At 38.9% G+C, this 20884-nt stretch overlaps 1 protein-coding gene across 1 annotated transcript; it reads left to right on the top strand.

Annotated features, from left to right (window-relative positions):
• Positions 1 to 15898: 15898 nt before the first annotated feature.
• LOC103952917 (AT-hook motif nuclear-localized protein 10) lies at positions 15899 to 20401 on the top strand. Its single transcript, XM_009364613.3, has 6 exons — positions 15899 to 16077; positions 16657 to 17293; positions 18197 to 18249; positions 18964 to 19095; positions 19641 to 19802; positions 20055 to 20401. Exons 2-6 carry the CDS (start codon positions 16744 to 16746, stop codon positions 20292 to 20294), a joined length of 1137 nt encoding a protein of 378 aa, XP_009362888.2. The 5' UTR covers positions 15899 to 16077; positions 16657 to 16743; the 3' UTR covers positions 20295 to 20401.
• Positions 20402 to 20884: the final 483 nt, after the last annotated feature.

The following is a 20884-nucleotide window of genomic DNA, read 5'->3' as shown; positions in this document are numbered from 1 at the left end:
GACTATTATGTATATCAATCCGCCACTGAATTTTATTAATCCTTGGCTAATCTCATCAATTCTTGACTGGACAAGCGGTCAAGTTCATAATAAGAATGAGAGATCAAGAGGGGAAGGTGTTGTTGGCTGAATTCACACAAAGAGAAGTGAAGGAGGAAGGAGAAAGAATGGAAAATTTGAAATCAGTTTTAATATAATTTTAGTTTGGGTCTTGTTTTTTGAATGTGCAAGTTGCATTTTAGGTTTTTTTTTTTTTTTTTTGTTAGGTTAGAGGTTTGGGATGGATGACAAAAGATGGATAGGGTTTCGACATGTTTTAATTGAAGCTCAAATCAGACACTATATTGCAATTTATGTTCTAAAGTTATGTAGATTTAGGCTATGTAAATGAAATTGTGAAAAAAGTCTGCTTCTAGGTCTTTTTTTCTTTTCTTTTTTTTTTTGTCCTTAAGCATCAAAATGGTTATTGGACAAGGGCATGGTTGGCTATACTCCTAGGACATGGGAAACGTGAAACCCTGTCCTCGATTTATCGTATTTTGTACTATCGGATTTATGAAATTACCATTGTACCCTTGAGTTGATTTTCGTTGATCATCTCGTCGAAACACGTAGTCTTAATTTAATTAATTTATTCATATCGTACTCATCGCCACGAACGCGTAGGCGTGATCGAATTCAAATTCGGATGTATAACGAAGATTCTACGTTCAAATGTCGAACGTTTTCGGATATTTTGTGTTTCGTCTTATGCATTCTTAAATTGCAAGCTAAGGGGACCCACTTGGAATTCTTGTCCCCTTAGCCTTACCCTATCCGGATACCCTTCCCACCCTTTTCCGATTTTCTTACTTTCCTTTTATAACTCTCTCTCCCTCCCCTTCACTTTTCTCTTCTTCCCATTCCACACCCCTTAGATCTCTCTCTATGTGCAAACTCTCACTCTCCTCTTTGAGTTCACTCACACTCACAACCACCCTTACCATCTGGATAGAGGAGCTTCAAAGACCTAGTGATAGGCCGTGGAACTCCACAATTACGATCTCATTGTTCAGTTCCTTCCCCGACGAACTCCAACCACTTTTGTGAACTTTCTGATGTAGGTAAGCTTCTAGAAACCCTTTGGTTGTGTTTTAATGTTAGATCGGAGTTTGTTTTAAGTTGTACACACATGTTAAATGCAAAAATAGCTCGGAGTAGCTTTTCCCAATTTCCAGTGAGCACCGCCACTTTCGAGGTGTTTTTCGGCCAAACCACGACAAGTTAGCCGTAGTGCAAGGTACCATTCTCTTCATCTCATTGAGAACTATGATTTTCACTTTTGAATCACTTGATTTGGTGATGCGAGAATTATACGCGCACAAATTAAACCCTCTTTTTGTCAAATTGTAGTAAGTATGTAAGTAGGGATCGTTCTGGACCGGGGATTAGGAGGGATTGTTAATCACTTGGATTTGACTCAAAAACGTAAAAACACAATATAAAACACTATAATAGACTCAAAGAATGCAAAACTAAACTTTAAATCACTAAGACAAACCAAAGACTCAAAATGCTTTAAAACATAAACTAAACAGATTCTAAGCACTAAAGAACAAGAAAGTAAAGGGGGGTTTTGATTTGACGAAAATTGAAATAACGAAACAAGTTAATAAACTAGACAGAATGTAAATATGAATTTGTGATAGAATTGAATGGATGGATGCTAGCCAAGGGGTTCATCTCCATACATGTTATACTTGCATAATAAATGATTTCCAATTGCATTTCAATAAATCATGAATTCTCAACACCCCAAGTTAACCGTGATGCACTAATTAACCTTCAAATCTTCCTAACGTTATTGAATTGGATGATTGCATACGACAACCCAAAACATTCCCCACAAGTCCCCTACATGATTGCATAATAGAGATACAAGCAAGAATCATTACGCTCTATGAAAATTATAAGTGTTGACGAGGCATTCGTTACTATGGAATACGCATGAAACTTATGCCAAGAATTCGTTTAACACGATTGTTTATAAGCAACCTCCACTACTTGTGAATAAAAGTTCGTAACTATTAGGTGAAACTCACTTATATTCTAGCGTCATATTCATGCATGAAAATTAAGCGTGCACTCTCAATAAACATACATAAATAAGTTATCAATCAAACAGTTAAACAAATTGAATCCACAACTTATGAAACGCAATTAGAAGTAATCAAATCAAAATGCAAGCATAAACATATATTTCGAATCCCCCCCCCCCCTAGCCAAGGGGGGTTTAGTTCCTCATACGTACAAAACAAAGAATTGAAATTAAACATTGAATTCAAAGGAAAAGAAACACCTAAACATTCCAACAACTCAAACTTGAATTGTATGAACGTTTAGGCCCGCTTCTCTTCCTTTTTGTTGTAGCACAAGGTCTAAGGTGAGTTTTGGGGATTATGGATGATGTAGAATGATAGGTTTTGTGTATGAATGGATGGGGAGTGGTTGGAATGGCTGAATGGATTGATGGGGAAGGCACGGCACAAGGGGGATGTTTTTGATGGTGTTTGGATTAGTAGGGAGCCACGGCCAAGGGGATGTTGTTGGTGTGTATGGATGATTTTCTGAAATGGAAGAGTGAATGAATGTTGTGTGAAGTGTGTATGGTTTTTATAGGGAGAGAATGGATGGGAGAGCATGTGAAGGACAGCTAGGTTAAGTGAATGCATGTGCAAAACAGCTAGGAAAGGTGGTGGAAAGCTGGAAATGCAAGGAGAAAAGGTGCAGAAAATGGAAGGGGATGCACGGCAAGGATGGGCTGTTTTGTGTTGGTGGATGATTAAAAGTGCATGTGGGTGAATGTGTGGCTGCATGGGTGAATGATTAAAGTGCATGTGGGTGGAAATGCATGTGGAATAGCTGCAAGGATGAAGTGGACAACCTGGAAATGGGATGAATGGTTATGCACGGCAAGAATGGCTGTTTTGTGATTGTGTGTGCATGTGAATTAAAGCTAGGGTGAATGATGATAAATGCATGTGGAATGTGGCTGGAATGAAGGTGTTTTGCACGGCAACGGTGAGTGCATGTGGCTGATTTGATTTTGGAAGAATGATATTGAAATGGGAAAGCATGTGGCTGCCAACTAGGGTGAATGATTGAAGTGGGAATGCATGTGCAATTGCAAGGGGGAAAGCTGGAAATGGGATATGAAATGCACGACAATGAGATGTTTGTGTTAGGTGATGGGTGCATGTGATGAATTGGTGGTGCAATGATGAAAGAATAAGTGCATGTGGCTGAATTGAATGAATGCAAAGTGAATGAATAATGAAATGGGAAAGCATGTGCAAGGTTGTTGTTGTGATAAGTGATAAGTGTATGGTTATGATAAGTGATAAGTGTATGGTTATATAGGGAGATGAATGAATGTGTTTAAATGGTTTAAAACAGGAAACAAGGCCCTTCCTTGCATGGCAAAGAAGGGAGACACAAGGAAACACACGGCATTGTCCTAAGGTTGCAAGGAATGTTGTTTTTGTGTTCTAAAATGCGTAGGAGTCTTCAATGATGCTCAAACATGAGGTCTTTTAGGATTTAACTTTCCTACTTCAAGTCTTCAATTTCGTCCATCCTCTTGGCTCCAAGCATATGATATCCATTCCAATCTCTAATTTGCTCCAAAAGGCTCCAAAAGGCATCCTTTTGCATACTTTGCCCTTAGAACCTGAAAACACACAAAAGAAGCATAAAGGACTAAAATAACTAAAGAAACATAACGTAAATGCACGAGAACAAGCCATTTAAGTCGCATGAATATGCTTCTATCATTTGGTTGAATATCAAAGAAGTTATGAGCGTTTGAAGTTTTACCCAGAATCCGGCTGACCCATTGCCTGAAACCAGGTCGACCCAACTCGATAACCCTAAAGTCGGATCCAAACCCAACTGCTACCGCGCCCAACCCAGAGTTTCAGCCCACTAAGCCAAGCTCAAACCCAAACCTTTGGCCCAATCCCGGAAACCAAGCCCAACCCAAATTCCAGTCAGCATGTGAGCACCTGTCTTAGGCGGCGTGTGGAGCACACGTGCCTCCATCAGAGGTACTGTGCTCCACCACCATCCATGGCGGCAACTACAACAGTGCCGACGACTTTTCCAGCCAAATTTTTGGCAACCCAACTCCACCCGTGTGGTGGCGTGTAGCCTTTCGAGCTGCCAACTTGTGGCGGCTCGTGGGGGTACCCGAGGTTTCCCCTTAGGTTTTTTGACGTCCTAAATCCGTTTATGATGTCTATTTCCCGAAACTCAATCGTTTTAGTAGAGTTTTATTAATTCATCCTTTTATGTGCTTATGTGCGTTTGCTAGTGGCGTTTTCGTTCTCCTTAATTCGCACGGCTCTTCGACGACAGAGTATCTATGAGTGGACCCCTTCTAAAATGCAAGATTTTATTATTAGAAATGCATACATGAAAGGTATGATTTTATGACTACATTTTATGAAACGTTTATGGGTAAATTGGATTTACGCTTTATGAAATATCATGCTTCACTGGATTTACGTTTATTGAGATATTCACGAATATGATATAAGATATGATATTTGAGCTATTGAGCTCCATTGAGATATATACATATATTTTGGAAATATTATGTTCATGTTTTTATTGTGCTTATTCAGTGGTTACGCATACTATGTGCCTACGAGCGAATGATATTTATATATGGCTTCGGGCGACCGTGTGTAGGTGGTTTATATATGGCTTCGATTGGGTAATGTAGGGCCTTCGGGCGATTGTGATACCACTACTAAGCACACTATATATGATATATGTTTTATGAAGTTTTATGGCATGTTAGGGTTTTCGGAAAACCTATTACATATTATACTATTGAGTTTTCATAAACTTTGGGGTTTAGTACGATGATGAATAACTGTTTCACTATTACTTATATATCAACTGGGTCCACTTATGTTTTTTTTTCGCACCCTTTCAAGACCTAGGAACGAGGCATATGATCCGAGCTACAAGGTATTCCCATACCAGTGACTTTGTGTCATTCACTCTGCTTGGACATTCTTGTAATAACACTTTCTGTTACACCTTCCGCTTGTATTCTGAACTAGTTGTATGCTCTAAACATGTCATGCACTATCACTTTTATTTTGTTGACAGTTGAATTTATTATATTATTTTGTTAAGGTCGTACTTGAATATTACATTGCGTAGTTATGCACAAAATTTATATGAATGTTCTTGGCATATGCATTCATAAAATGGTTTGCATCACCCTTGGGTGTCAACTAGCGCGTGGCCATCCCAATGTCCTTCGGACATAAAGATCGAGGCGTGTCAAATTGGTATAAGAGCACACTTAGGACTTTATTCTTCCATTTGGTAATTATAATCCTTCCTATAGCTACAACCTTTCGTCCTTCTAAATCTTGTTTGCCTCTTATCAAAATCATGGATCCTCATTGTGGGAATGTGCCTCATCGACCTCTTTCTGGTTTTAATGGGTGGAATTCAGTAGTTGACCTCCACTCTGCGAAATGTTTTTCCTAGTCGTAGCGGGTCGAGTTGTACCTATATGGAGATTGCTCGGAGTCACTTTGTTACTGAGCTAAGGATTGGCTAGAGAAGATGGGGGACACTTTAGAGGGTATGAAATGCCCAGCAACTGAGTGAGCAAATACTGCTGGTTACTTCTTTTAAGGTAACACGAGGTTTTAGTGGAAGTCAGTGACGGACTCTCACCCATGTAACTCGATGATGACTTGGGCTACGTTTAGGAGACTTTTCAGTATACACTTTTTGAGCCCCGAGTATAAGCTAAAGAAGAGATAGGAATTCTTGATTTTTCGCCAAGGCAACTTGATTATTACAGAGTTTGATAACGCATTTCGGCGGTTGTCGAGACACCATCGCGGGAACTATGGGAACCCTCAAGAGATGATGGTACAGCTAAATTTTGCTATGAATGATGATATATGCAAGCTTTTGGCACCACAGAGGTATCCATCCTACGAGGAGATGATTGAGGCAACTTTGAGGGTCGAACAATCACGGTGGAACAGACTTAACCAGGACCAGCACCAAAACCAGAATCAGAATCAGCGAAGTCGTGGATTCCAATCCCGAAGTATGAGGGAGCCTTCTACTTCTTCTTCTTCCTTCAACCCTTGACACTTTCAGTCGTTCAAACGACGTGGTCAGGGTTCGGGATCTTCTAGCGATGGCTCAGGCAGTGAGATGGTAGGATAGTCTTTCAGCCACTTTAGTCCAACAATCACGGCTTGACGCGTTGTGAAATGCACCATCAGGGAGATTGCATTGTGACTACACCCACGTGTTAAAGGTTTGGTGGCACTGGGCACTATGTCCGTGATTACCCTTCGACGAACACATTCGAGAGTTATGCTTCAGGTTCATGTTACGATGGGGGTAATAATCCGAGTACTTAGAGTTTTGGTGGGAGTAGTAATCTGAGTACTCAATTTTCTACTTGGAGACATTCGCAGTCTTCTGGCACAGCTTCAAGCAGTCGTACTCAAGGGAACCGAGCAAGCCGAAATAATTAGAGTGATAGAACTCGTGGGGGTTGTAACAGTGGTTCAGGAAGACAGACCCACGGACTTATCAATGCCATGACTCAACAAAAGGCAGAGCAGGATCCTAAAGTTATCATGGGTGCATTACTTGTTTTTGGTCATTGAGCTAGTGTTCTGATTGATCTGGGTGCTACTTATTCATTCATGCCTCCACAATTTGTGCGAGTGGTAAACCCACAACCTACATCAATTGGACATGATATGTTTATACATTTGCCTATTGGAAATTTATTTTGTGCACAGTGGGAGTTTAGGGATTGCCTAGTTATTGTCAAAGGGGAACTGTTGGAAGCCAATTTGATTCCCTTCAAACTTGTGGAGTTCGATATCATTCTGGGAATGGATTGGCTATCTAAGCACATCACTTATATCGGATGTAGAAAGCAACCGGTGACCTTTGATCGGCCTGGATGACCAGCAATCACGTTTTAGGGTGAGCGACAAATCCTTCATAATAGTATTATTTTCGCCATCCGGACGACAAAGTTACTATAGAAGGGTTGTGTGGGATTCTTAGCTCATGTGGTCATGCAAGGTGAACCTTCTCTGTGTGCTAGAGATGTGACAGTTGTGGATGAATTCACTGATCTATTTCCTAAGGATTTTCCAGAGTTACCACCCACGAGGGAAATCGAATTTACCATTGATTTACTTCTAGGTACCAACCCTATTTCCTTGGCACCATACAGAATGGCACCAGCTGAGTTGAGGGAATTGAAGATTCAACTTTAGGAGCTCATGGATAAAGGCTACATCCAACCCAGCTTGTCTCTCTAGGGTGCTCATGTACTGTTTGTCAGGAAGAATGATGGGTCGATAAGACTCTGGATCAACTATAGGCAGCTTAATCGGGTAACAGTGAAGAACCGTTATCCCCTGCCTCGAATTGATGACTTGTTTAATTAACTGAGGGGTGCTCAGGTGTTCTCTAAGATCGATCTTCGTTCGGGTTACCATCAACTGCTAATCCAGGACGAAGATGTACCGAAAACTGTTTTTCGCACTAGGTATGGACACTATGAATTTTGTGTCATGCCTTTTGGGTTAACGAATGCACCGACATCTTTCATGGATTTTGATGAATAGAGTTTTCAGACCGTATCTTAATCGGTTTGTGATTATATTCATTGATGACATCTTGATCTACTCCAAGAGTAATACGAAGCACAGGAAACATTTGAAGTTGGTGTTGGAGAGATTGAGGAAGCATCAGGTGTATGCGAAGTTTAGTAAATGTCAGTTTTGGCTAGACCAGATCAATTTCCTCGAGCATATAGTTTCCACTGAGGGAATTTGCGTGGACCCTCAAAAGATTTCTGCAATGTCTATGTGGGAACAACCGAAGAATATTGCTAAAGTGAGGAGTTTTCTGGGACTGGCTGGCTATTACCAACATTTTGTATTGAACTTCTCGGTCATTGCCCTGCCTCTTACTACATTGACCCGGAAGGGGGTCAAATTTGACTGGGATGAGAATTGCGAATGGAGTTTTCAGGGGCTTAAGCAGCGTCTTACACATGCCCCCGTCCTTGCTCTTTTGGACGATGGGGGTGAGTTTAAAATATATAGTGATGCATCCTTGTCGGGATTGGGTTATGTTCTGATGCAGCATAGGAAAGTCATAGCCTATGCTTCCAGATAACTCAAAACTCATGAGAGAAATTATCTTGCTTATGATCTGGAACTCGGAGCAGTAGTCTTTGCTCTAAAAATCTAGCAACATTACTTATAAGGCAAGAAATGCCGCATCTTTATAGATCACAAGAGTTTGAAGTATGTCTTTACCTAGAAGAAGTTGAATTTAAGGCAGAGAAGGTGGATGAAGCTCATTAGTGACAACGATTTCACTATTGAGTATCATCCTGGTCACGCCAATGTCGTAGCGGACGCACTTAGTTAGAAATCTTACAAATAGCTTGCCTCCCTTCGAGCTATCTATGTACCGTTATTGTTTTCTCTTCGAGAAATTGACGTTGCAATGATGCTAGATTCATAAGGAGCATTGTTGTCACACTTCCAAATTAGGCCTATTTTTGTGGATCTAGTTCGGGAAGCTCAGGAGCTTGATCAGTAGTGTGCAGACCTAAAGGAACAAGTGCAGAATGATACAAGGCGAGATTTGAAGATCTGGAGAGATGGAGCCTTGATGATGGGAAACAAGTTGTTTGTGCCTAAGGGCAACAAAGTGATAAAGAAGGAAATACTTGATGAAGCCCACATTTCTGCATATGTCATGCATCCAGGGAGTACTAAATTGTATCACACCGTTCGTTCTACTACTGGTATAGGATGAAACGGGATGTGGCAAAGTATGTGAAAAGATGTATAATTTGCCAGCAGGTGAAAGCGGACAGGCAGAGACCTGAATGGCTAATGTAGAATCTCCTATACCAGCTTGGAAACAGAAGGATGTCACACGAAATTTGTGTATGGTTCGTCGAGCACACAGTTAAGGTTTGATGGCATATGGTTGATTGTGGATCGACTCACTAAAACTACTCATTTCTTACCTATTCAATAGACCTACACACTGGAGAAGTTGGCACAATTGTTCATCGATAATATTGTTTAACTCCACGGTGTACCTGTCACCATTGTTTCGGGCAGAGATCTAAGATTCACCTCCAAATTTTGGAGAGCATTCCATGATGCCATGAATACTCAGCTATTGTATAGCACTGCCTATCATCCATAAATCGATGGTCAATCTGAGAGGATGATTCAGACGTTGGAGGACATGTTGAGGGTGTGTGTTCTCTAATGGAAGGGTAGTTAGGATAGTTATTTGCCATTGATCGAGTTTGCCTACTACAACAGTTACCATTCTAGTATCGGCATGGCACCATTTGAGGCACTATATGGGAAGGCGTGCCAGACACCTTTGTGTTAATAAGTGGGTGTTAGTGGGGCCAGAAATTGTCGACACCATTAATACTAACATCCAGTTGATTAAGAGGAATTTGAAGACGACACAAGATCAATAGAAGAGCATCGTGGACCAACATTCCAGGGATCTCGAGTATGAGATTAGTGATTTTGTCTTTCTGAAGTTGTCGCTCTGGAAATGTGTGGTTCGTTTTGGTATGCGGGGGAAGCTGAGTCCTTGATATGTCGGTCCCTACCGAATCATAGAGAGAATTGGTGTGGTTGCTTATAGATTGGAGCTACCACCAGAGTTGTTGCAAATACACAACGTATTTCATGTTTCTATGCTTCAGAAGTATGTATCGGATCCCTCTCACGTTATTCAGCTGGAACCATTAGAAGTGAGTCATGACGTGAGTTATGTTGAGGAACCAGTGGTGATCATCGATTGACAAGATAAAACTCTGAGGAACAAAGTAATTCCATTAGTAAAGGTGTTGTTGAGGAACCATGTAGTTGAGGAAGCGACGTGGGAAACGGAGAAACTAATGAGGAGTCAGTATCCATACTTGTTTATTTGAGGTTGTAAATTTCGAGGATGAAATTCTTTTATGGGGGATAGATTATGAAACCCCGTCCTCGATTTATCGTATTTTGTACTATCAGATTTATGAAATTACCATTATACCCTTGAGTTGATTTTCGTTGATCATCTTCGAAACGCGTAATCTTAATTTAATTAATTTATTTGTATCGTACTTATCGCCACAAACGAGTAGGCACGAACGAATTCGAATTCGGATGTATAACAAAGATTATACATTTGAACGTCAAATGTTTTCGAATATTTTGTGTTTCATCTTATGCATTCTTAAATTGCGAACCAAGGGGACCCACTTGGGATTCTTGTCCCCTTAGCCTTACCCAATCCAGATACCTTTCCCACCATTTTCAGATTTTCTTACTTTCCTTTTATAACTCTCTCTCCCCTTTCACTTTTCTCTTCTTCCCGTTCCACACCCCCAAGACCTCTTTCTCTGTGAACTCTCACTCTCCTCTTTGAGTTCACTCATATTCATAACCACCTTCACCATCTGGATAGAGGAGCTTCGAATACCTAGTGACAGGCTATGGAACTCCACAGTGACGATCTCACTGTTCAGTTCCTCCCCCGATGAACTCCGACCACTTTTGTGAACTTTCCGATGTAGGTAAGCTTCTAGGAACCCTTTGGTTATGTTTTAAGTTAGATCGGAGTTTGTTTTAAGTTCTACACACGTGTTAAATGCAGAAATAGCTCGGAGTAGCTTTTCCCAATTTCTGGCAAGCACTGCTACTTTCAAGGCATTTTTCGGCCAAACCACCTTGAGTTTGGCGTCGTGCAAGGTACCATTCTCTTCATCTCATTGGAAACTATGATTTTCATTTTTGAATCACTTGATTTGGTTGAGTATCAAAGAAGTTATGAGCGTTTGAAGTTTTGCCCAGATTCTGGCTGACCCATTGCCTGAAATAGGGTCGACCCGACTCGATAACCCTAAACCCATATCCAAACCTAACTGCTACCTAGCCCAAACTTTTGGGCCATGCTACCGCCCCAACCCAGAATTTCAACCCACTGAGCTAAGCCCAAACCCAAACCTTTGGCCCAAGCCCATAAACCAAGCCCAACCCAGATTGCAGTCAGCACATGGGTTCGCACGTGGGCCTACGCGTGGGCGCCTATCTTGGCCGGCGTGTGGAGCACATGTGCCTCCACCGAAGGTACTATGCTCCGCCGTTGTCCACAGCAGTGTCAGCAACTTTTTCAGCCAACTTTTCAACGACCCAACTCGGTGTGTGGCGGTGCCTGCAGTGGCACGTGGCCTTCCAAGTCGTTGCCCCGTGACGGCACGTGAGGTACCCGAGGTTCCCCCTATGTTTTTCGACGTTCTGAATCTGTTTATGATGGCCATTTCCCGAAATTCAATCATTTTAGTAGAGTTTTATTAATTGGTCCCTTTATGTGCTTAGGTGCATTTGTTACTAACGTTTCCATTCTCTCTAATTTGTAAGACTCTTCGACGACGGAGTATCTGTGAGTGGACCCCTTCTAAAATGCATGATTTTATTATTAGAAATGCATACATGAAAAGCATGATTTTATGACTACGTTTTATGAAACATTTATGAGTAAATTGGATTTACGCTTTGTGAAATATCATGCTTCACTGGATTTACATTTATTGAGATATTCACGAATATGATTTAAGATATGATATTTGAGCTATTAAGCTCCATTGAGATATATACATATATTTTGGAAATATTATGTTGATGTTTTTATTGTGCTTATTCAGTGGTTACTCACACTATGTGCCTACGGGCGAATGATATTTATATATGGCTTCGGCCGACCAGCCGGAAGATATTTATATATGGCTTTGGCCGAGCATGTGTAGGTGGCTTTGGTCGGAAGATATTTATATATGGCTTCAGTTGGGTGATGTAGGGCCTTCAAGTGATTTTGATACCACTACTAAGCACACTATATATGATACATGTTTTATGAAGTTTTATGGCATGCTAGGTCAAAAAACCTATTACATATTATACTATTAAGTTTTCATAAACTTTGGGGGTTAGTACATTGATGAATAACTATTTCAGTATTACTTATATATCAGCTTGGTCCACTCATTTTTTTGTTTTGCGCCCCATCAGGACTTAGGAACGAGGCATACGATCCGAGCTATGAGGCATTCCCATAGTGACTTTGTGTCCTTCACTCCGCTTGGACATTCTTGTAATAACACTTTTTGTTGCGCCTTCCGCTTGTATTCTGAACTAGTTGTATGCTCTGAGTATGTCATGCATTATCACTTTTATTTTGTTGACAGTTGAACTTATTATATTATTTTGTTAAGGTTGTACTTGAATATTACATTGCGTAGTTATGCGAAAAATTTGTATGCATGTTTCACATGTTCTTGGTATATGCATTCATAAAATGGCTTCCATCACCTTCGGGTGTCAGCCAACGCGTGGCCATCCCGATGTCCTTCAAACACCGGGATCGGGGCATGTCAGGAAACTTATAAAACATCCTAATTCTATGAATAAATAAATTACAGAAGATTAAATGTGTGTCCAAGCCATCACTAAGAGGAGAGTTTGTCTAGTTAAGTAGAAGAGCTTGCCAAGAGAGAGATAGTGAGATGAGAGAGCACAAAGTTTTACGTCTGCAATGCAAAATCAGGAAACAAATATTGTGTTGTGCTATTTGAATCCAAATGTAAAATCAGGAGTTGTGCAAGTGTGAACCATAGGAGGCGTGTGAGTGATGAAAAAAAATCAGGAAACAGACAGTGCAAAGTAGTGTCAGAATAGAAATGTAAAAAACAGAACCAGAAAACAGATACTGCATTGTCTGAATCCAAATGTAAAAATAATGTAAAGTTTCTAAATCCAAATGTAAAAATCAAAGCGTGTGAGTGATGACAAAAACAGAACTAGAAAACAGACACTACAACGCAACATCTGTATCCAATGCAAAAAAACAGAACCAAGAAACAGTATTGACCTATTTCAAAATGTAAACAAATATGAGAAAAGACTAAAGTGGGTGCCGACTGTTGTGGCTAAAGTTGTATTTTTTGTTTATTTTAAATGCATTTAAGTATCATAATACATAATTGATCTATTTCTTTGTAGACTTACCAATGTGTTTTGATCCAACAAGCTTACCTTGAGATAAACCTCTACGTGGCCCTTGATGCTTGCATCCATCTTGCATGATATTCATTTGTTCATGATTAACTTGACACTTGTTGCTTTGCCACTTGAACGCTTATCATTGTTAATGATTAGGACAACACTTGTTGCCTTGTTATTGGAACACATTTTATGGTAATGATTAGCACAATACTTGGTGTCTTTCTATTGGCACACTTGGAAGCTTTCTCCTCAAACTAGATGGGAAGGAAGAGGTTATTCAATCCTTATAAAGAAAGGAGCAAGAACCAACGTAAGAGACATGAAGAGAAGAGAGAGGAAGAAGAATAAAAAGAAAAAGAACCAACTTCAAATAGAAAGCCATTCTCCCTTTTATATTACCTTCTTTCTTTTACATGTTGTTAATCCTTTTAAGTCATATTTCATTGTATTTGTAAGTCTCTCATATATAGTGAAATCAAACCCTAGTGGATGTAGTCGACGAACCACTTAAATATTGTGTCTGTTATGTGAATGAGTGTGTTATCAAGTTCCTATAAAACACCATCATCCAACTCCGTGAAGCACCCTCAAATTTCCGTCTACATTTCTCTAAAAACTTGCAAAAGAAGTCAGAGGCAAATCCGGAAAAATACATGAGAACTTACTGAACAAATCTCTCCACCAAAGTCACCACCACATTCATCTATCAAAAGAAAGATATCCGAAAACTAGAAATTTGTCCCGCCTATTTAATAGACCAAAACACCATCATCTATAGATTATATCCAAATACTTCATTCACAAAAGTTGTTCCTATTCCTCTCTAACATAACATATCCAAATCCCAGAAAGATCCAACGGTCCATTCGTTCCAGATCCTCGAAATACTATCACAACCTTGAAAATCCGCAGAAAACCATGCAGTCATATTTGGAGCTTCAAAAGCCCAACCTCTTTAGCTCAAACAGAGATACTTCCTTCGTAACAGTTGTTCCTTATCACATCTTCTATAACATATTAAAAAATCATGACAATCCAATATATGTGCTAACTTGTACACCAGTTTGAACAGTTGATGTATGGTTGAGCTATCCTTCTCGGCCAACCACTTTGCATGGCCAACATCTCTAGCAATTCGACTCCTATTACATATGTAAAATTTCAGCTACATTAAAGAAGAGCAAGGGAAAGTGACGAAGGAAAAATGAAAACAAGAGGGAGGAAATGAAATTAACAACAATAAAAAGGAGGAAATGGTAACCTATTGTTTATCATTTATGTTGCTGTTAAAAATTATTACTTTGTTGTTGATATTATGATTATATTACTTGTGTTACGAATCAATTTAATTTATGTTGAAACTTGCAGGCTTGTTAAAGAAAATGTGATTATTGATATCTATGTGAACATGACATATACTTATGCATTGCAAAGCAAGAAAGAGAGTTGAGTTGTGTAAAGTGTTTTAGTTGTGAGGATATTCAAGGGATGAAGAATGCCTTGAATATAAAATAATGAACTTTGTATATGTCAGGCGTCAGGAGAAGGGCTTCAATATACAATTGGGTGTCTAAGGAAGTGCCTATGTATTAAAGTGGAAATTGAGAATTCAATTATGAAAATTGGGCTTAAGAGATGAACATGAGTTAACTCAAATTCTAAGGTATTCGGAGCCAAGTGGAATAAGTATGGTAGTGGGACGGGCATGCTTGGGTGCCTTCAGTATGCATTAGTGAGATTAGAAGGGAGTGAGTACATTCATCCATTTCATTTGCATATACTTTATGCATTTGCAAGAATTGTTGCATTCTAATTATTGTTTGGTACATACCTATATTTTGAAAAGTAATATGTGAACCATGTGATCATTGCAAAATTTTATTCCACTGAGTATCCAATAAATTTTATGTAAAATTTGTTATAAGATGTATTGTGTAATTAGTTCCAAATGATTTTATTTTAATTTCCACCATATCTTGGTTGTAGAATTTATTTTTATAACTAAGATATGACTCACACCCTAACTCGTAAATAGTTTTTATTCGCGGGTCGAGGTGTGACATGTAATCTATTAAAGTCGTCTCAAATTATCAAAGAGACGGCCCAATGACTCACTATTGTTCCTAACTTGTTAATCATCACCTGCAAAGTTTGACAAATGTGAAGTTTTATCATAAAAACTTCGGTATTGGTTGAAATGAGATTAGAATATCTAAACTCTTCTTTTCTCCTCATTATGCTGATTTGGGATATTTCAACAAGTCAAATATGAGACTTTTCACTTATAAGTAAAAAAATAGAAGTAGTTTCGCTCACGACACTCAATGGATGGTGACTGTTCACCATCTTTTTTAACATTAAATTTCGAGATCTAAATACTAATAGACACAAATTTTAAATTTAAACTCATGAAATGTTAATAAATAGAGTGGCATAATATACCAGCACGTGAGCAAAGCTGACAAAAATATGTTATCCAAACAGGTTGATAGTGGAGAGCAGGAAATAAAAGATACTCGCTTGATTGGATGACCAAGTAGGCAGTAAGGAATTTTTTAAATTTCCTTTTTTTTTTAATTGAAATTTAAAATATTTGAAATTTCAAAGGCGAGTGACAGCAGTCTACCCAAAGAAAAAGCAAATGGCAATGAAGGCGTTGGAGTAAATGCAAATTAAATTATTAATTAATTGTAACTGGTAAGAATGCAAAATAGCAAATTAGGGCTTGGCTTTTACTTGCTTTTTTAATAATAGCCCGTAGAGGCAAAGGCACGAAAAGAAAATGAAAAATATAAGAATTAAAATATAACCAGATATTCAGATTTCTCGCATTTCTTAGAAAAAGGGCTTCGGAGCCGCTCTGCGTTTTCGTTCCGGAACCCTAGAATTTCCGCGTCGCCGTAATTTTTCTGAATTATTGGTAAGTCGAACGTAATTTTTGGGCTTATTTTTCGATTTTCCTTAATTTTCACTGATTTTATTTTATGATTCTTTTACTGTAAATTGGCAAAATATAAATCTTTTATTTTCTAAAAGACTGGTGGAAGTAAAATGCCGAATCTTGTCTGGTTTAAGCTTTTGTATTTAAATATTTTGCTTGATCTGTGCTGAAATGGGGAAGAAAGCAAACGTAATTTTTTTTTTCTTTTTCCGGGTGGTTTAAAACGAGGTCTGGAAGTTGAATGTAATTCTGGAAGTTGTTAGGGTTTGTGTAAATTAATCCCAGATGCTGTCAGGGTTAGGGTTAGATACTTTGCAGAATAAGCTTACTTGGAATCTAGCACCATCTTCTTCTTCTTCTGGTTTTCGTTTTCGTTTTCGTTTTTGTTTTTACTGGTTGTTGAAGAATTCAGATACTAAAAGTAAAATTTTATATATTTATACATCTAGTTTGTAGAATGTAGATTAGGGTTTGTAAATTGTGGCTACAAGAAAATGGTAAATTTCTTTGTACTGATCTGCTTTTTATTTTTTATTTTTTATTTTTATTGTGTTTCAGGGATTTTAGTTTGATGGAATTTTAGTACAAGTGAAAATTGCGAATTTATAAAAAAAAATAAAAAAAATAAAAAAATAAAAAAGAAAAATGTCAGGATCTGAGACGGGAGTGATGACGAGTAGGGAGCCGTTTCTGCAGAAAAGTCCTATTCAGTCACAGTCCGCCATCCAGAGTCTGCGGTTGAACTTCAGTGCCGACGGCGGCTCCGCTCTCTACAAGCCTGTTGCCACCGCCACCTCACCTGCTTACCAGCCCTCGGTCACCTCCGCCGCCGCTTCCGGCGGAGGTGCTGTTGTCCCGGGGGCTGCCGGAGAGGGTGCAGTTATGGCCCCTGCTGCTACTGCTGGGCTTAACATGAACATGGGTACTGAGCCAATGAAGAAGAAGAGAGGGAGGCCCAGGAAGTACGGGCCAGATGGCACAATGGCATTGGCTCTATCACCATCAGCCCCGCCTGTGACCGTTACCTCGTCCAGTGTTGGAGCCTTTTCTCCTCCTCCTGCTCCTCCTGCTCCTCCTGCTTCTGCTCCTCCTTCTGGGGGAGGTTCTGGCTCACCACCACCCACCTCCACTTCCACCAAGAAATCAAGAGGCAGACCACCTGGTTCTTCCAAGAAGCAACAATTGGATGCTTTGGGTAACCTCTCTTTCCTTTTCCATTCTAAATTCTTAAACTTATTGAAATTCTTAAAATTTTGAATCTTATATTGTATTTTGTTTTTGTTCTGGGTCATTGATTTTGTTATTATTTTTGGGTTAGCAAATATTTGTGTGACGTGGGTTTGAGAGGTCGGGTCTTGAGGTAACGCAACAGTGGCTTTGATTGATTTGATTTTATTATGTATCATCTGTGTTGGAAATCTGGAAGTTGTTCCCATTTGGTTTGGGTTTCTGACAGGAAATGAATGGATTTAATAAAAGCGATATATTCGGGGATGACTTTATGAAATAGAAAAGGGTACAGCAAAGGATGTTATGCTTGAGATTCTTTCTTATGTGTCAAATTTACTTATCTGCCCTTGATTGCTATATTGCAATTGTATGTATACTGTAGGTGTAGGCTCATAGAATGATACTTAACCTTGATATTCATGATTTTTCATGCGTATATGATTGCTTTTGGTATTTGGTTACAACGATGGTACTTCTTGCAAAGGGAATTACTTGTTTTAAACTCCTTTTGACAGTCTATTTTACAGCACAACTGTATCAATATGCATTTAGAAAACATATCCAATACTGGAAATAAATTGCTTTTGGAAGTTTCCTTTTGAGCATACAAGTCCCCCATCCTGTTTATATTTTCTTATATAATGTTTAATTTAGTATTCCAACTCCATCAAGTGCTAAAACTAGAATTTTCAACTAAACAAATTTGTTTAATGGTTCATTTTATGACTTATAGATGCATGCTTGCAGTGGCAATGGATCTTATTTTATTCTTTATCTTTCTAAAAGTCAATTTTAATGTTGCTTTTTCGCTGCAAATAACTATATAATGATAACTGTACTATGGTTTAATTCGTTTTATTGTTTGTAGGAGCTCCGGGATTTGGATTTACGCCACATGTTATCACTGTAAAAGCTGGAGAGGTTTCTAATTCCCCTTTTCTTTCTTTAATAACTTAGTTTTCATACTCTTCCGTGGTTGATCATCACTGCATGCTTAGTCTGACTAGTTGTTGAGCAAGAAATGTTATTTGATTGCACTATAGATATCTATCTATTCTCTCTATGCTGAGTAGCTCATCTCTTCCATATTGTGCACTTCTTTAATTTGGCTGATTATGCAAGTTATTTGATACGGTAAATGCATGTGTGGTACATCACTCACTGAATCTTGTTAAGCTCCTTTTTCCTCTGCCTACTTGGAGTTCTGAGTGCTTCATCTATTGAAATTAACAATATTTAGATCCAATGGTCGGTAATGCTGGGTACATTTAATTCAAATATTTATTTTATGAGTTCAAATTCAGATAATTCTGGTTTCTTATATTTTCATATCATTGGAACTGAATGTCAAGATTTACTATTTAGGGAATAATTGGCCATTGGAGTATTATGCTTTGCTTCACAGCTTTCTGGGAATTTAGAACTTAAATCGCAAAATTCTCCCGAGGATATCATTTCCCATGTCACGGTCTGATCCCATCCCAAGAGCTCATCATCAGTGAGCTAGCTGCTAATATGATTGAATGTCATTAATTTTACATGCGCACCTGCTTTATTGTTTGGCTGGCATACTCATCATTTTTCTAGTTGATTGCACTATATTGAAATTTTATTTTGATGCATTTAACCTTTCAGGATGTATGGTCAAAAATAATGTCATTCTCTCAGAATGGTCCTAGAGCTGTTTGCATATTGTCTGCAACTGGAGCCATCTCTAATGTGACTCTTCGCCAACCGGCCACTTCTGGTGGAACTGTAACATATGAGGTTTGTGAGATTGCGGGCTGTCTTGTTTGTTGGCCTTTCCTTGTATCCAAGTTGAACTGTGACATATATTTTGTTTTCATACAGTTTTGTTGTTAGTATGTTGGGCCTCAGTAGCTGTTCTCTGGGAACATTGACTGGGGATTAATATTCCAAGTCTCTCTAGGAACAGTTATGTTTATTTTAGGATACAATACTACGCCTATACTAATGAGTTTATGCCGCCATGTTCTGACATGATTGTTTATGTTTGGTTTGTGAACTTTTTAACACCATAGGTTTAAATTAATGAATTAGTTACTATCTGGGTTCTACTCTAGGAGCATGTAATGTAAAAAGGCATGTTTGCTCTTTAATTAGATGTAAGATTTAGTATCTGTCACAATTCGTTGCAGTACTGAGTTTATTGTTTTTACACGAGTAATTATCATTAACTGTATGTTAATTATTTGGTAGTAACCATAGGGATTGTTTTCATCTTACGTATTATATCTACCTATGAGTTATTTCCCGCTAATTCCGTTTTCTCTTATGAATTTTCTATGCAGGGGAGGTTTGAAATTCTGTCACTCTCAGGCTCGTTTCTTCTATCTGAAATTGGTGGTCAGCGGAGTAGAACTGGGGGCTTAAGTGTGTCATTATCTGGCCCAGATGGCCGAGTTTTAGGTGGTGGCGTGGCAGGTCTTCTAACGGCTGCCTGCCCTGTTCAGGTATGTTTTATTTTTATATTATTTTAGATTTTACTTGTGATGTGAAAATTAATAGTTGAAGGAAATGAATCTTCCACGATGTGTGGGTCTACAAATTATGAATCTAGACATAGTACGAGCCATATGTTTGAATTGAGCACTTTCAGATACAGCTCTTCATATGATTGAATCTTTATCTCTTATTAAAAAAGAAAAAAAAAATTGATGGACCTAATATAACCAGTGATTTTGGGGGTTCCCATTTCATTGCAGGTGGTAGTCGGAAGTTTTGTTGCAGATGGTCGGAAAGAATCAAAGACTGCGAACCAAATGGACCCTTTGTCCGTAGCACCAAAATTTGATCCAGGCAGTGGTCCAACAGGAGCAAGTAGCCCCCAGTCACGTGGAACTCTGAGTGAATCCTCAGGCGGGCCTGGAAGTCCGCTTAACCAAAGCACAGGAGCCTGCAATAACAATAACCTGCAAGGCATGTCAAGCATGCCATGGAAGTGAATGGTTTGGCAACCTGAGGGCAGGCCTTTTCACTAATTTGTGCAGTAGGCATGATCAGCGGATGTTGTGTTTCTTTAATCGAGTCTTGAGAGCAGGAAAAGGTTGTAGTTTCTGCATCGTGTAATGTATGACTAGTACTAGTAGAATAAGGAATGCAGAATGCTTTGCAGCTTGACCTTATAGAGGAGCATGGCCGGCTGGAAGTGTCAACCAGGTAACAAGAAGTGTGTGTGAAGTAGAAATTAGATTTTTAAGTCTTGTGATTGTAGGGACTTAATTAGTAGGATTAATTATTAATTAGGATGAGTTAGTGATCTAGTTTATCACGCGTTTGGCTGCTTGTAATCGTTGTTGATCCTTTAGATTATGCTGCTCAACTTCGACTTGTTCTCTAATGATAAGATGCTTTGATTTTAGATTTTTCCCCCTCATAATTGTCTAGCTTTAATTTTATTTACACGTGGTGCAAAGTTACTAGAAATGATCATTCCGTTTGAAATATGACTTATAGTGAGATTGAGCTTAGAAAAGTTGCCCACCATATCGTGAGCTTCACATGCATCAACAGTTATCTCAGCTACGAGCGGAGT

This window comes from the organism of the source record quoted next, unplaced genomic scaffold, assembly GCF_019419815.1.
Source record: "Pyrus x bretschneideri cultivar Hongxiangsu unplaced genomic scaffold, Pyrus_bretschneideri_v1 Contig91, whole genome shotgun sequence".
NCBI lineage: Eukaryota > Viridiplantae > Streptophyta > Magnoliopsida > Rosales > Rosaceae > Pyrus > Pyrus x bretschneideri.
This window is presented reverse-complemented; position numbering and strand designations above follow the sequence as displayed.